Source organism: Pteropus medius, unplaced genomic scaffold, assembly GCF_902729225.1.
Source record: "Pteropus medius unplaced genomic scaffold, Ma_sr-lr_union100, whole genome shotgun sequence".
Taxonomy (NCBI): Eukaryota; Metazoa; Chordata; class Mammalia; order Chiroptera; family Pteropodidae; genus Pteropus; species Pteropus medius.
This window is the reverse complement of record NW_024342471.1, coordinates 10,447,337-10,461,235: the sequence shown is the minus strand read 5'-3', so window position 1 is coordinate 10,461,235 and position 13,899 is coordinate 10,447,337. Positions and strand designations below refer to the sequence as shown.

Here is a 13,899-nt window from a genome sequence, read left to right as displayed (position 1 = left end):
AAAATGAAAATGAAAGGAGTAATTTGTAAATGAGATTCCTGGCACTAGAAAAGAGGAAAACTGAGCTATCTTAGTGATATGAAAGAGACCTGGGGAAAAGAATTACTGTGTCGATGACATAATTCTTGATAACAATGACTGCTAACTGTGCTGGAATAGGATGTGCTTTAATCTACTGAGAACAATTCTATGTTGTGGCGTGTGTGGGTGACAAACTGTTCTCATTTCCTTGTACGGCATTCTAAACCTTAATCTCCAAGGGACCAATGACCTTGGGAATACTAAGACAGCTCTGTAGAATTCAAGAAAAAGATTTTTTTTCTTTTGCTATAGCACGTGCATTGTTTGTAATTATATCAATAAAAATTAATGACTGACATTCGCTGGGCATTTACTAAGTGTCGGGCACTATACTACTGAGTACTACCCATATTGTCTCACTTAATCCTATATTTTAAAAAAAGGACAGTAAACCAGAGATTTATTTTAAAAAGATGGTGAGGCAGAGATAAACACTATTATAGAATCTCCATTTTAAAGATGAAGACCTGAGGCTTAAAGAGGTTAATCAACTGAACCAAGGTCATATAACTAGCGACGAGCAGAGGTGGGTTTCGGAGTCTGACTAGGAGTTTGTGTTCATATACTTAACATTAAAAGACGCCTAATGGGCATACTCAGAAGGTCATGTGCTTTGAATTATTTTCTCCAGCAGTGCTAACAAGCTATTTTGAACCATCCACATTCTCCAGTATAGTCATTTGTATGTATGAAAATTTCTCTATTGGGGTAAGCCTTATAAATTCAATCCCCCAATTTAAACAGTGTCCACCTAGTGAGACTGCAGAAAGATTAGACATGTCAATAAGACCTATCTCCAAGGAAGCCGAAATAGGTAGGACTGGAGTCTATATAATCAGAAGAATGTTCTATTGGCCTATAGAGAAAATAAGTGTATATTCACCACGCCAATATGAGATAAAAAGTAAAGTCAACTAGAAAGCTACTTATCTGACCAAGTCCAACAAGTCGAAACTAAGATGATGGTGATTGAAAGAGGAAAAGATAAAGAGAGACTCCTGAAGAAGGAACAACTCCTCTACGAAGCCTTCCCAACAGCAGAGCTGTTTCTGCCTCTGAGCCACTGCATCTTGTTCACATCTCTGTAAACAGCACTGACACTGCATTTGGGATTATCAGTTTTCAAATCTGCGGGATGCCCCCATTAGACTGTAAGCTCCATGAGCAAGAACTGTGACTTAATCATTTTTAGCTCCTAATATTTCCTGACTCTGAAAGAGGAGCTAGACCTCTGCTCACAAGCTTGTGTGATCCACGAGGAAAAGAACCTTGTCTTTCATCTTTGACTGAAATTCTGAGATACTCTATTATTAAAATGCAAAATCAGGGGGTAGGTGGCGGGACAGGTAGAAAGATGCAAAGGATTATGTGATATCAGAACATCTGGCCAGAATGTTCAATAGACACATAAACTCAAATCAGGGCTAGTGAACTAAGAGTTGTCTACATAAAGGTGCCCAAAGAAAAATGGATGCATTCTTTTAAAAAGGTTAGAAACAGAGTTACAAAATCCAGTTCTAGTGAAGAGTCAAGAATAATGAGGCTCAAGAAAACCTTTGGCCAAGATAGCATCGACAACCTTCAAGAACATGGGTATTAGACATTCTACAAAACTGACCAGTACTCTTCAAAAATGTCAAGATCATAAAAGAAAAAGAAAAAGACAATTAAATGTAATATGGGATTCTGGAACAGAGAAAGGACATTAGTGGAAAAACTGGTAACATTTGAATTGTCTGTAGTTTAGTAACTAGCATATAAATGTTAATTTCTGGATTTTGTTCATTGTACTATAGTTATAAAAGATGTTAATTTTAGGGAATGCTGGGTGCAAGTGTATGGAAACTCTCTTGACTTGTTGCAAATTTTCTGTAAGTTTATAATCATTTCAAAATAAAAAGTTAAAATAAGAATGTAGGTTTTGTAGCAAGAATAGCAAGACATGATAAGGAAGAGGACAACTGAGAAACTGAAGTAAAAGATTTTAATCAAACTTTCTTAAAGTCTAACATGAAAGCAGAGATACAAGCCAGCAAGCAAACAAGGTATTAGAACAAAAGCTTTCCGAAAGAGGAAATAAACAGAACATATTTGAATGTACTAGTTCATTCACTTAACATTAAACAATCATTTATTAGACATCACTGATGGGAAAGACACTGCTAGGTGATGGTCCGTCCCTGCCTCTAAGCTCACTGTTTAGTGTGTAAGAAGGCACATAAATAGGCGTTTTTGAGTATGAAAAGAATGCACCAGGGGGAAAGAGGAAGGATGAGAAGGTTGCAAAGGGAGGAAATGAACTTAAGAAAAAAATCACACAGAAGATGAAACAGAAAACACCTTGAAATGGGAAGAGCATATGAGAATAGCTCTTTGTTATTTATACTCACTGCTAACAAAAAGTAACTTCAAAAAGCACCAGCCTAACTGTTATGCAAAAAGAGTGATATAAAATGATGCTATAAAACGATATATTAGGATAATATTCTCAGGGTTATAGGCAAAATGGGGCCACCACAGAATGAAAAATATATTTGAGCACTAAGTGTCTGGGCTTCAAATATAGTTTCTCATACACATATCATCAACAAAAAACACAACAGAAAAGCTCAACCACAACACTACCTTAACACAAAGAGGGAGATGATAAGAAATACAAACGATAAATACACACAAGGGGAAAAATGATTATTAAAGCAAACCTGAACACTTTATATACCTACTATTAATGAAAAAAGTTAAATTATGACAACCAGTATAGTATCAAGATTGCAGTAAAACCAGAAACCGCACTGCTCTTAATACTGTAAACTGGTAAAAGATTAATCTCATATGAGTGTTATGATCTGCTTAACATAACTCCAGCTGAGGCGACCCCATCATCTCCTGCCACTCCCCTCCATTTCCTCGGTGCTCTGAACAGTTCGTCCCATGCTTTTGCTCTCACTAATTCTAGTCAAGAACAACTCTCCTCAGCCTCCTTTATTACCCACAGAATTCCTATTCATTCATCAAAGCTTCCAATGTCATCTCCCTTTTCAATGACCAAACCAAATCCATCCCCATCAACACATCCCCTCTCCAGGCATAGCCAATCAGTTCTTCGATCGTGTTCCCATAACACTTTATTCACACAGTTAGCTGTTGAAATGTCTGTCTTGCTCCTTTAAGGTCCAGACCATGTCAATATAAATTTAGTATGTGCAATACTTAGCACAGGAAATGGTAATTATTAAGGACAGATGGGAGGGGGGAAAATGCCACACGAATAAAGAAATTCAGTGCAATATTATCTCCAAGAACAAAAACTTGAAAATCACATAAATACTCAATTATAGAGGAACGATTTTGGGGAAAGTGGTGTCTTATCACTTAAGCAAAAATATGCAAACACTAAAATAACATGAAGATTATGTAGAAACACAGAAAATATTTCTGGCAATGTTAAATTGAAAATATAGAACACAAAACATAGTAGTTATAGCCATGCAAAATACATAAGGACTATGGGAATATAAAAATATTTATTGGATTAGGGTAGTAGTTTTCTCTTTCTCAAATACTTTCTTTTAATACTGTTCCTGTCCATTTATTGTCATTAAAAATTTTTATTACAAAAAAATTATAAGGGGAAAGGAGCAAGATTATAGATTCCTATAAGCACCTGCAATCCAATGAAATGCTATATTACTGATAAGTGACAAGAGGAGAGGGTGTCTGCAACATTGCCAAAAACGAGGGTCCCTGACCCCAATCTGCCTCAAAGAGAATGCTTCTCATGTCAAAAAGCAAGTCATTCCAACTGAGTCAAGCTGCACTAAGAGTGAATTTCTTATTGCAAAACTTCAGATGTAAGAACTTTTTCCAGACTTCAGTGGAATGAGTATTAATGAGAATGCCCTGGAGTTCATACACGCGTCTGTGCAGCAGAATCTTCTCAGCCAAGAAACTGCTGGGCACACTTCTTGATGAGATGTCTAAGCCTGAAGGCATCAAAAAAGTACATTTCTATATTGGGAACATAATCGGTTTCCTCTTTAAGACTTTTTCCAACATCTCCTGTCCACATTGTAATTCTCCTGTCTTCTCAAATGAATAGTTAACATATGTCAAGGATATAAGGCATATGCAGAGGCCCTTGCTGCCTAACTCTATTACTAGAAGAACCAATCTTAGCAGAAAATTGTAATCTTCTCACCGAGTTGTTGCAAAAATGAAATTTAGTAGGCATCCAAGAATGTTAAATACTTTTAATAAACATTTCTTGACATTACATATTTTCTTTGCTTACCTTAGTCGCTGAATTTTAGGAAAGAAAAGAATCGAAAGTTATATAGCCCAATCCCCTCATTTCATAGGTGATTTTAAAAAATGATGTAGAGGGAAGTGACTTGTCCTGAATCACTCAGATAAATAATGATAAAGGTAGGATTAAAACTCAAATCTTCCAGATTTTCAGCCCCAGTTCATTCTACTGCATCAAGCTTTTTTTCCCTTGAAACCTTTGGAACTCTTGGCCTAAATAATTAGTATCACAGAATTTTAAAGCTAGAAGGGACCTCAGAGAGACTTACTTAATCCCCCTCATTAGGCATATGAAGAAACTGGGACCCAGAAAGATTAAGTGATTTGCTCTCAATATCTTGAAAAAAGTATAACTTAAGCATGAAAAGGGAGAAGAATATCTCAGCTGGAAAAAATTTTGAAAGAAAAGAAATGTAGATCATTCTAGACCAGAAGATCTCAACGTGTGGTTCCTAGACCAACAGCATCACATCACCTGGGACCTTAGAAGAAGTACAAATTCTAAGGTCCTGTGGGAGACTTACTGACTCAAACTCTGGAGGTGGGGATGTTCAAATCAGATGACTTTGTTGCCAAATGTCCCTGAGAAATGAACTTAAGTAGTCATATTGATAACTATAATCAATGGCACTTAAAATTTATGCATTCTTCTATATGTGTACTGTACTTCAATTAAAGCTTTTAAAAATCTGAAAACAAAATAGAAAACTAGATTTGGGTATTCAGTTGGTTCCAGTTCTACCTCTGCTCTTTACTGGCTCTTTGACCTTGGTCAGGTAACCTGGCCTCTCTAGCTTGAGTTTCCTTTTCTTTAAGAAAGGCAGGCCACCCGCCTCAAAGGGCGTGTTGAGAATGAAATGTAAGAACTCATTTGAAAGCGCTTCAGCTCAGCTTTTGGCACATAGTAGGCAGGCAGTATAACACAGTGGTTAGGAGCTCCAGCAATGAGATAGTTACTTTTTGTACCTCATCTATGGAACAGGGATTAAAAACAGCACCTCCCTCATAGAGCGGTTATAAAGATTTAGAATGATGATGTAGGTAAGTAATGCATCTTTCATATCTATAAAATGTTACTGTTTTCAAAAAGCTTCTATGTCTACTAACTTTTGGTAGGTGATCCTTATGACTTCCACAAAAGGATGGTGCATCTGACTGATTACGGACTAGATTCCAGACTGTACTATCTTTTAGGAACAGGAGGAGTGGGCATTGATCTTTCAGAAAAGAAAATGCATGAATAGCACATGTGAGGAATGAACAGAGCTAGAAATAAGGAGATTAGAATTCTGGTTTCAACTCTGCCACTACCTTGGCCCACAACCTTAGGGAAGTCCCTTTACCAAAATGAAGTTCACTTTTCAATTGCAAACAAGTGGGTTGAATGAGGTTATCTATAATATCTCTCAAAATAAAATTCAAACTCCTTATCATGGCCCACAGGAAGGTCTACATAGTCTATTATCTTCCTACATCTCCAACTTCATCACCTGCCATCTCCTGCTCACTCACCATGTTCCAGCTACACCGAAGCTCTTTCTGATTCCCTAACAGGCTGCACCAGCTTCTACCTCATAGCCTGTGTACTTGCTGTTCCCTCCACCTTGATCATTCTTCCCCTTGCACATGATTGGCTCCTTCTTAACCTTCAGTCCTTTAACGTCCATTCCTCAGAGTGTCCTCCCCGGTCCGTATTATCTGAAGTAAGAGGACCTGTCTCCCATTCCCAGGGGTTATTTTCTTTAGCAGCCCTGTCCAATAAAAACATACTGAAAGCCACGAAAAAGCCAAATATATAAGTTTAAATTTTCTAATAGCCACATTAAAAGTTTTCAAGAAGGTGAAATTAATTTTAGTAATATATTTTCTTTAAGCCAATATATCCTAAGTGTTATTTCAACATGTAATCAATATAAAAATGATATATTTTACATTCATTTTTTTCATACCAAATCTTAGATACTGTATTTTACACACAGAGCAGATTTCAATTCAAACTAGCCAGATTTCAACTGCTAATAGTCATATGTACCCAGTGGCTACCATACTAAACAGTGCAGTTCTATAGTATTACCTGAATACTCTCGAAAGCACTTATCACAATCTGAATTTTTGTTTATTCACTTATTATCTCGTTATCCCGCCAGACTATAAGCTCCACAAAAGCAAGAAACTGGTCTGTTTTGTTCAATGTTGTATACTCGGTGGACACAGTGCCTTGTTCAGTAGGGATTCAATAAATATTTGTTGAGCAAATGAATGAACCTCTCTAGTTTTAATATTCTATGAGTCAATGGCTAGCCATTCCACAATTCCCAAACAGACATACAACCACTCATTCAACAACTCTATTTCCTTTCTTCTTGTCACGTTCAATTACTGTCTTAAAAAAGAGAAATCTCTTGACTATATCTCCTCCATTGCTTACAAGTGCTGTCTAGTCTCCAAAGTCAGTCCTTCGCATAGGGGTTAAGGTAGTGGCATAAATGTAATTGCTAGCATTTACTGAATGCTTACTCTTTGATAAGCATTGGTCTAAGCTTCACAACAGAGCTATGTGGTAGGTACCAACATTGCCCTCATATACAGATGAGAAAATCAAGGCATAAGCAGGTTAAATATTTTGTTCAAAGTTACTGAAAGCGTTTAGTAGCAAAACAGAGATACCAAGCAACAGGGTGCTCCAGACTCACGACTCTTCATTACCTATTCCCTATATTGCATGGCTGTCCAATGCAAATATGAGACTGGCTATATATGTAATTTTAGTAGCCACAATAAAAGGTTAGTAGCTACATTAAAAAGTAAACAAAAACAGGTAAAATTTATTTTAAATATATGTTAATGTCGCTCATTATTCATAATGATTATTTAATCAATATATTAATATGATCACATAGTCAATATAAAAATTTTATTTTTTTCATACTGAGTCTTCAAAATCCAGAGCGATTTTACACTTCTAGTACTTCTCAATTCATACCAATCCCATTTCAAATGTGGCTAGTGGCTACAATATTGGACAGAACTGCTCTGCTGCCTCTCCCAGGGAGCCTCTTTATGAAATCAAAAGAGGGAGGAAATTTTTGCCCTGGGAGCCAGGAGACCCTCAGCTGTAATCCCAGCTCCTACTTGTTGAGTGATTTTGGACAAGTCCTTCTTTCTGTCCTCTGGGCCACTGTTTCCCCACAAGTATCAGAAGCAAGAGGGACAAGATTCCTAGGTACCTATCCCATGCTAGAACTGCACACATCTCCCAACATCTGCAGTTAATATGGGTACAGCTCTGTACATTTTACATACACAAGTTAATAGAGGCCTCAAACAATCCTACTAAACAGATTTACTGTCTCTGTTTTACATATACAAAATCTGAAGCTCAAAGAGGGTGCAATAAGTTGTCCAAAAGCCACGTGGCCAGTCATGGAGATGATAGGGCTCAAATGCAAGAAAGACCAGTGCTCTCCCACCACCATCACAAATTCAACGGCTGGGGGTAAAAAGAACTTAAGTGGGATGGTTGTGAAGACAGACTGGGGCCTTCAGATGAGTTGAAGGGAAAAAGGCCCCAGCGTAGGGTGAGAAGGGGCCGAGACTGGAGTTGAGAAGAAGGGAGTCGAGCCTTGAGAAGGAATGAATTGAAAAAGCCCAGAAGGGTCTCCAGGGGGAGTGAAGTGAAATGAGAGGCTAGGACCTCGGTGGCATGAAAAACTATGGGGCTCGAGACTAAGGTGAGAGGAGGTGAGATGAAGGGACCATGGTGCTGCGACCTGCCACCCCTGCCCGAGTGTGGATACGGTCCCCCAACCCTCTCGTCCCTCCTACCTGGTAGCTCAGAAGTTCGCCCACGTCCATGGTTCCAAGCCCAGCCAACACCGATTACTCTGCTTGCCTCCACTCACGTCCAAACCGCGGCCCCTCTTAGCAGCGAGCAGGTCCAGCCACACTGCCGAAAAGCGCTGCGAGCCCGGCCGCAGAGCCAATGAGGTAAAAGTGCGCGCGACGCGCGAGCGGGCCACACTGCAGTTAAAGGCAGGGTTATCGTAAAGCGCGCTGCATTTATGACAGTTCTGCTTCCGCCGGGAACCTGAAGGGGGTGGGGAAAGGGGCGGAGACTTGAGAGGAAAGACCGAAGGAACCAAGGTTTACTGAGCGCTTCCTACATGCGAGGCAGAGGAAGGGGTGTTTCACAAGTGCTCTCACGTTCTTACCAGTGACGTAAGCACTTTTATCCTCATTTTATCCTCATTTCACAGAAAAGGAAAGTGAGGCATAGAATTGCAGTGTCCAGTATTAAATCCACGAACTTAGGGCTTGAAACATGGCTAGTTTCTGAATTGTAATATGCCATAGGGTAAACAAAACATACACTGGATTTCTAAGACTGCTATTGATTACATGTTGAAATAGTTTGAATATGTTGAGTCAAATAAAATATAAAGTTAATGCCACATGTTTCTTTTTAAATGTGGTTAGTAGAAGATGTAAATTACATATGTGACTCTTTGTGACTCCCATTGTACTTCTATTGGAAGGAGCTGCATCAGAAGGCGTATTGTCTGAGGCCGTACAACTATGCTGGCTGAAAAACTGTAGATGATCACACTTCCTCTTTGGGATTCTGTTTATTAATCTATGCAAGGTGTGGTGGGAACTGGATGATCTATAAAAAGGTTTTTTGTAGGAGAAAGTTCCCCATCATTGAAGGAGAATTACTCAAAGCATCTGAGCTCTTGAGATTTAAATAAGGCCCTTTCCTCAAAAAGTCAAAGGGATTTAGCCTCTCCCTTAATGCCCTTAGCCATTAACCCCTTGCCCTTCATGTTCATATTTGTCTTAGTCCATTCAGGCTACTGTAAAAACAAACTATCATACACTGGGTGGCTTATAAACAACAAATTTATTTCTCACAGTTCTGGAGGCCGGTAGGTCCAAGATCAAGGCGCTGGCAGATTCCTTGTCCAGTGAGGGCTTGCTTTGTGATTCGCAGACAGTGCCTTCTCATTGTGTCCTCCCGTGGCAAAAGAGGGTGAGGGAGCTTTTTCCTGCTTCTTTTAGAAAAGCGCTAATCCCATTCATGAGGGCTCCACCTTTGTGATCTAATCACCTCCCAAAAGTCCCACTTCCTAATACCATCACCTTAGGAGTTAGGATTTCAATTTATAAATTTGAAAAGAACACAAATATTCAAACCATAGCAGTCACTACTTATAACCATCCTCCCCTTCCCATCTCTACTATCTCCAATTATACAGAAATTATTTTTATTCCTCAAAGTGCCAAATCCTGCCCTCTTCTGTCAGGCCCCTAGCTTCATGCTTCATCCAATTCTTTCCCGTTCTTCAGGTCTGAAATGTCACCTTCTTAGTGCAATGCAATTCACCTTCACTCCAAGTAAACGGTCCCTCCTCATTATTCTCTCTCCTAGCACTTACTCTACTGCACATATATCTGCCGTTGTAATTTAATACTTAATGATTGATTACTTGGCAGCGTCAATTACTGGATTCAGGCTCCATAAGAACAGATATTGTATATGTCATGTTCACCATTAAATCCTAGCACAAAAAGCCTATTACGGTGCCTGACATACAGGGAGATTTCACAATGAGCCTTGTGGGTCATGATAAGAAGACTGGATTTTATGCTGAAAGCATTAGGAAGATATTGAATGGTTTTAAGCAGAGTTTTGTGATGCGTTTATGTTTTTTAAGAATCACTTGTACGATCTGCTTAAAACAGTTATTTCAGTGTCTTTCCCTCTTCTACTTAGCTGTAAGTATGGTCTGTGCCTTGTTCGGTGAAGCAGGATAGAGTAATGGTGGGACTGTGCCCTTTGCAACTGTGTACCTTTTAGAACTATGTCCTAGTTCTTGGTATGCTGGAGCTAGCTTGTGTAGACAGGCTCACAAGAGTCTATGGTTAAATTTTCAGGAAATTTGCAAGCAGATTAACATAAACTTGGTTGCTTGAAATCAACCATGGTGGGAGTATTTACATCATGGAAATCAACGAATCAGGATTATTGGTTTTTCAGAGCCCTGTTTGTTAAGCATTTATCACTGATTCTGGTTCTAATCAAAATTCCGCCACATCTACCAGTGCGTCTTTGGGCAAGTTACTTTCTCTCATAGTTGCAGTCATTCAACAAGCATTTACTGAGTGCCTACTCAATGCCAGACACAATTCTAGGCTCTGAGGATATGGAAGTTTATAAGAAAAGTTCCCACCCTCTGGGAGCCTACATTCTAATTGGGGAGAAAATCAAATGAGGAAGATATCCTTATGATCCTCATTTTATGGATCTAAAAACGGAGATAAGCAACTTCACCTCCATGTACCTGAGATGCAACTGAATGCCCCTCTTAAGAGTATGGGGGATTTACAGGAGATGCTGCATGCAAAGCACTTAGCATAGTGCCTGGAACAGAAAAGTGTTCCATGTTTGACGTTTAAAATAATGAGTTGAGTGGGAATGGGATGGGGGGTGGGGGAAGGAGATCATTCCTTATACTCTTTCATTTGCAGACATTCAATCTTGTCTGTGTGTGTTTAGAGACCAGGCCTTAACACAAAGAATTATAAGGCAAACCCCTATGAGAACCAGACTTGGTGAGCACCATGGAATGGGAATAATGTAATCTGACATAGAAGGTTTCCCAGAGGAGGTGCCATTTGGACTGGGTTTAAAGGATGAGAAGAGTTTGCCAATAGGATATGTTGGGAGACTGATGCCCCAGGCAGAGGAAATAGCATAAGAAAAGATGTGAAAGTTTGAATGTTCCTTGTAGATACTGCATAAGGTATGTAGAGGGAGTGGTGGAAAGTAGGGCAGGAGAGGGTGCCTGGGAAGATTCTAGATAGGGTTACCAGATTTTGCACTTAAAAATATAGAACACCCAGTTAAATCTGAATTTCACTTAAACATCAACAAAAAATCAGTGTAAATATGTTCCATGAAATATTTCATAACATACTAAAAACTTTTTGTTGCTTATCTGAAATTGAAATGTAACTAACTGGGCATCCTGTATTTTATCTGTCAGTCTTAATCATGGAGGATCTTGAATATTATATTAAGATATTTCAATTTTATCTTGATGAGAGGACCCATTAAAAATTCCTTGGGAACCTCCCCAGTATGAGATGTGGGGCACTCATCCTTCAGGTCTCAGCACAATGTCACCACATCAGAGGAGTCTTCCCTGACTACAATATCTAAAATATCTTCCCCTCTCCTTAAGATTCTCTATCAAAATTCCTGATCACTATCTTCAGAACACTTGAGATTTGTGTTTCTACATTTATTTGCTTTTTACTCACTTGCGGTCTGTTTTTCTTTTCATATTCTAAACTCTAGAAGACCAGAGACTGCTGTTTTGTTTACCACAATAACCTCAGAACCTAACACAATACCTAGGACTTAACTGGCATTCACTAATTAATTGTTGATTTAATAAATGAGCTAATCAATATGGTGAATGATTCATTCATTCTTGGCAATAATATGATCAAATACCTTCAAATTCCTAGCCATATGCTATTCCAATTTTTTTTTCTATTCCAATTTTAAAGATGAAGAGATGGAAGTTCAGAAGAGCTACGTGTATGCTAAATGAAATAAGCGAGACAGAAAAAGATAAATATGAGATGATCTTATATGTGGAATCTGAAAATAAAAATAAAAACAAATAAACAAACAAAGAAACAGACTCATAGATATAGAGAACAGATTGGTAGTTGCGTGAGGTGAGGGTGAGGGGTGGACAAAATAAATGAAGGATATCAAAACGGTCCAAATTTCCAATTGTACAATGAATAAATCATGGGGACATATGTACAGTATGTTGACTGTAGTTAATAACACTGTATTGCATATTTGAAAGTAGCTAAGAGAGTGGATCGTGAAAGTTTTCCTCACAAGACAAAAATATTTTTGTCACTATGTATGGTGATGAATGTGAACTTGACTTATTGTGGTGATCATTGTGCAATATACACAAATATAGAATCGTTACTTTGTATACCTTAAACTAATATAATGTTACGCCAGTTATACCTCACACACAAAAAAAGAAAACCCACTAACAAGGAAATTAAAAAAAAGAGCTATATGCCATGCACCAAGCAGTCCAAAAACATGATAACGATGCTAATTCCAGAGTGGCATCCATTAGAGAGATGAGAGGAGGGCACCATTCAAGAAATCAACTGCTGGGCTGTAACCTTTTTAAAAAATGTAATATGGAAAAATTATCTCTTCCAGAGTTTTTAAATAACCGTGGGCTGCCTAGGTTTCTTAAACTTCAAGCATTCGGTGCTCCAAGATGTAATCAGTTGCTTCCTCCATCTTTCATTGCTCCAGTGAATTATTTATTGGAACAACCTTTAAGAAAACATCTTCAAAAAACACTCATAAAGTATACTTATTACCAATATTGAGCTCCTGCCCTGCAATTGTGGGCTGATTGGAAACTTATGACCGTGCCAAAGAAATCCTAACTCCTCAATTTACTGAGTGGGGAAGGGTTACAGGGTGGACAGTAGAAAGAGAGGATATGTTTTCAGGGGAGCAGAATGCAATTTCTGGGGTTCAGGAGGAGTATCTGTTCCCTCTGCCTCTCATTCCCAAAATCCAGGTCCCTGGATCTTCTCTAATCTAATATTTTTAAATAGTCGTGAAAACTGATTCGCGGAGAGCTTAGTTACTTGCCCACAGTCATAGAGTTAGTAACTGGCAATACTCCAATCCAAGCCTGTCTGACTGTGCATTTCACAGTAGGGATTTGGGCTCAGTTAACCTTTCAAATAGCACTAACACTTATGATCCAGGCACAGATGATTATTGAATGCTAAAGAGTAATTATCTCTCCCAGCAGGCATTGCTCTCGATTAGACACGAGGAGAATTTATGTTCTTAAATACACTGCGAGCTGACTAAGAACCCAATAGTCATGGATATGCAATAAAAAGGAATTATTTCAGGGTTTTTTGAGGTGTGATAATAGAATTGCATTATGTTTTTAAAAGAGTCCTAATCTGTTAAAGATACATACTGAAATTTATGTGCAAAATAATGTAATGACTGGATTTGCTTCGAAATAATCCAAGGTAGGGGGAGATGTGGATGTGGGTGATAATTGCTGAAGCTGGGTGATGAATACGTTGGAGCTCATGTTATTATTCTCCTGGCAACAGGATGGAAGTAGCAGTTCCAGGCACAGCGACATCAAGAAGAATAAGAGGGATCATCTTTTCCCGAGGCTTTCTCTTAAAAAGAAGGGAGAAGAAAAAAAATGATGGGGGTAGGGACCGACTGTGTCTATTGCACAAAGAAAGGATTTTGTGATCAAGTGTGTAGGGCTGGAATCGCCATGAAAACTGGCTCACAATGGTTCATAAGAATGTAATGAGTTTCATAAACCTCTAATTCTGAGGAGCTCCCCTTATCAGTGTCCAATACCAATGATCTTCATAAGTCAGACCATCCAGAGATGCTTTCATAATAAGGTC

General features: G+C 38.6%; 1 protein-coding gene across 1 annotated transcript in view; it reads right to left on the bottom strand.

Annotated features, from left to right (window-relative positions):
• CTNNBL1 (catenin beta like 1) overlaps nucleotides 1–8,400 on the bottom strand; it is a 138,550-nt gene extending 130,150 nt beyond the window's left edge. The window contains exon 1 of the mRNA XM_039864308.1: nucleotides 8,212–8,400. Coding sequence (XP_039720242.1) covers nucleotides 8,212–8,241 — 30 coding nt within the window. The 5' untranslated portion in view covers nucleotides 8,242–8,400. The remainder of the gene's footprint in view (nucleotides 1–8,211) is intronic.
• Nucleotides 8,401–13,899: the final 5,499 nt, after the last annotated feature.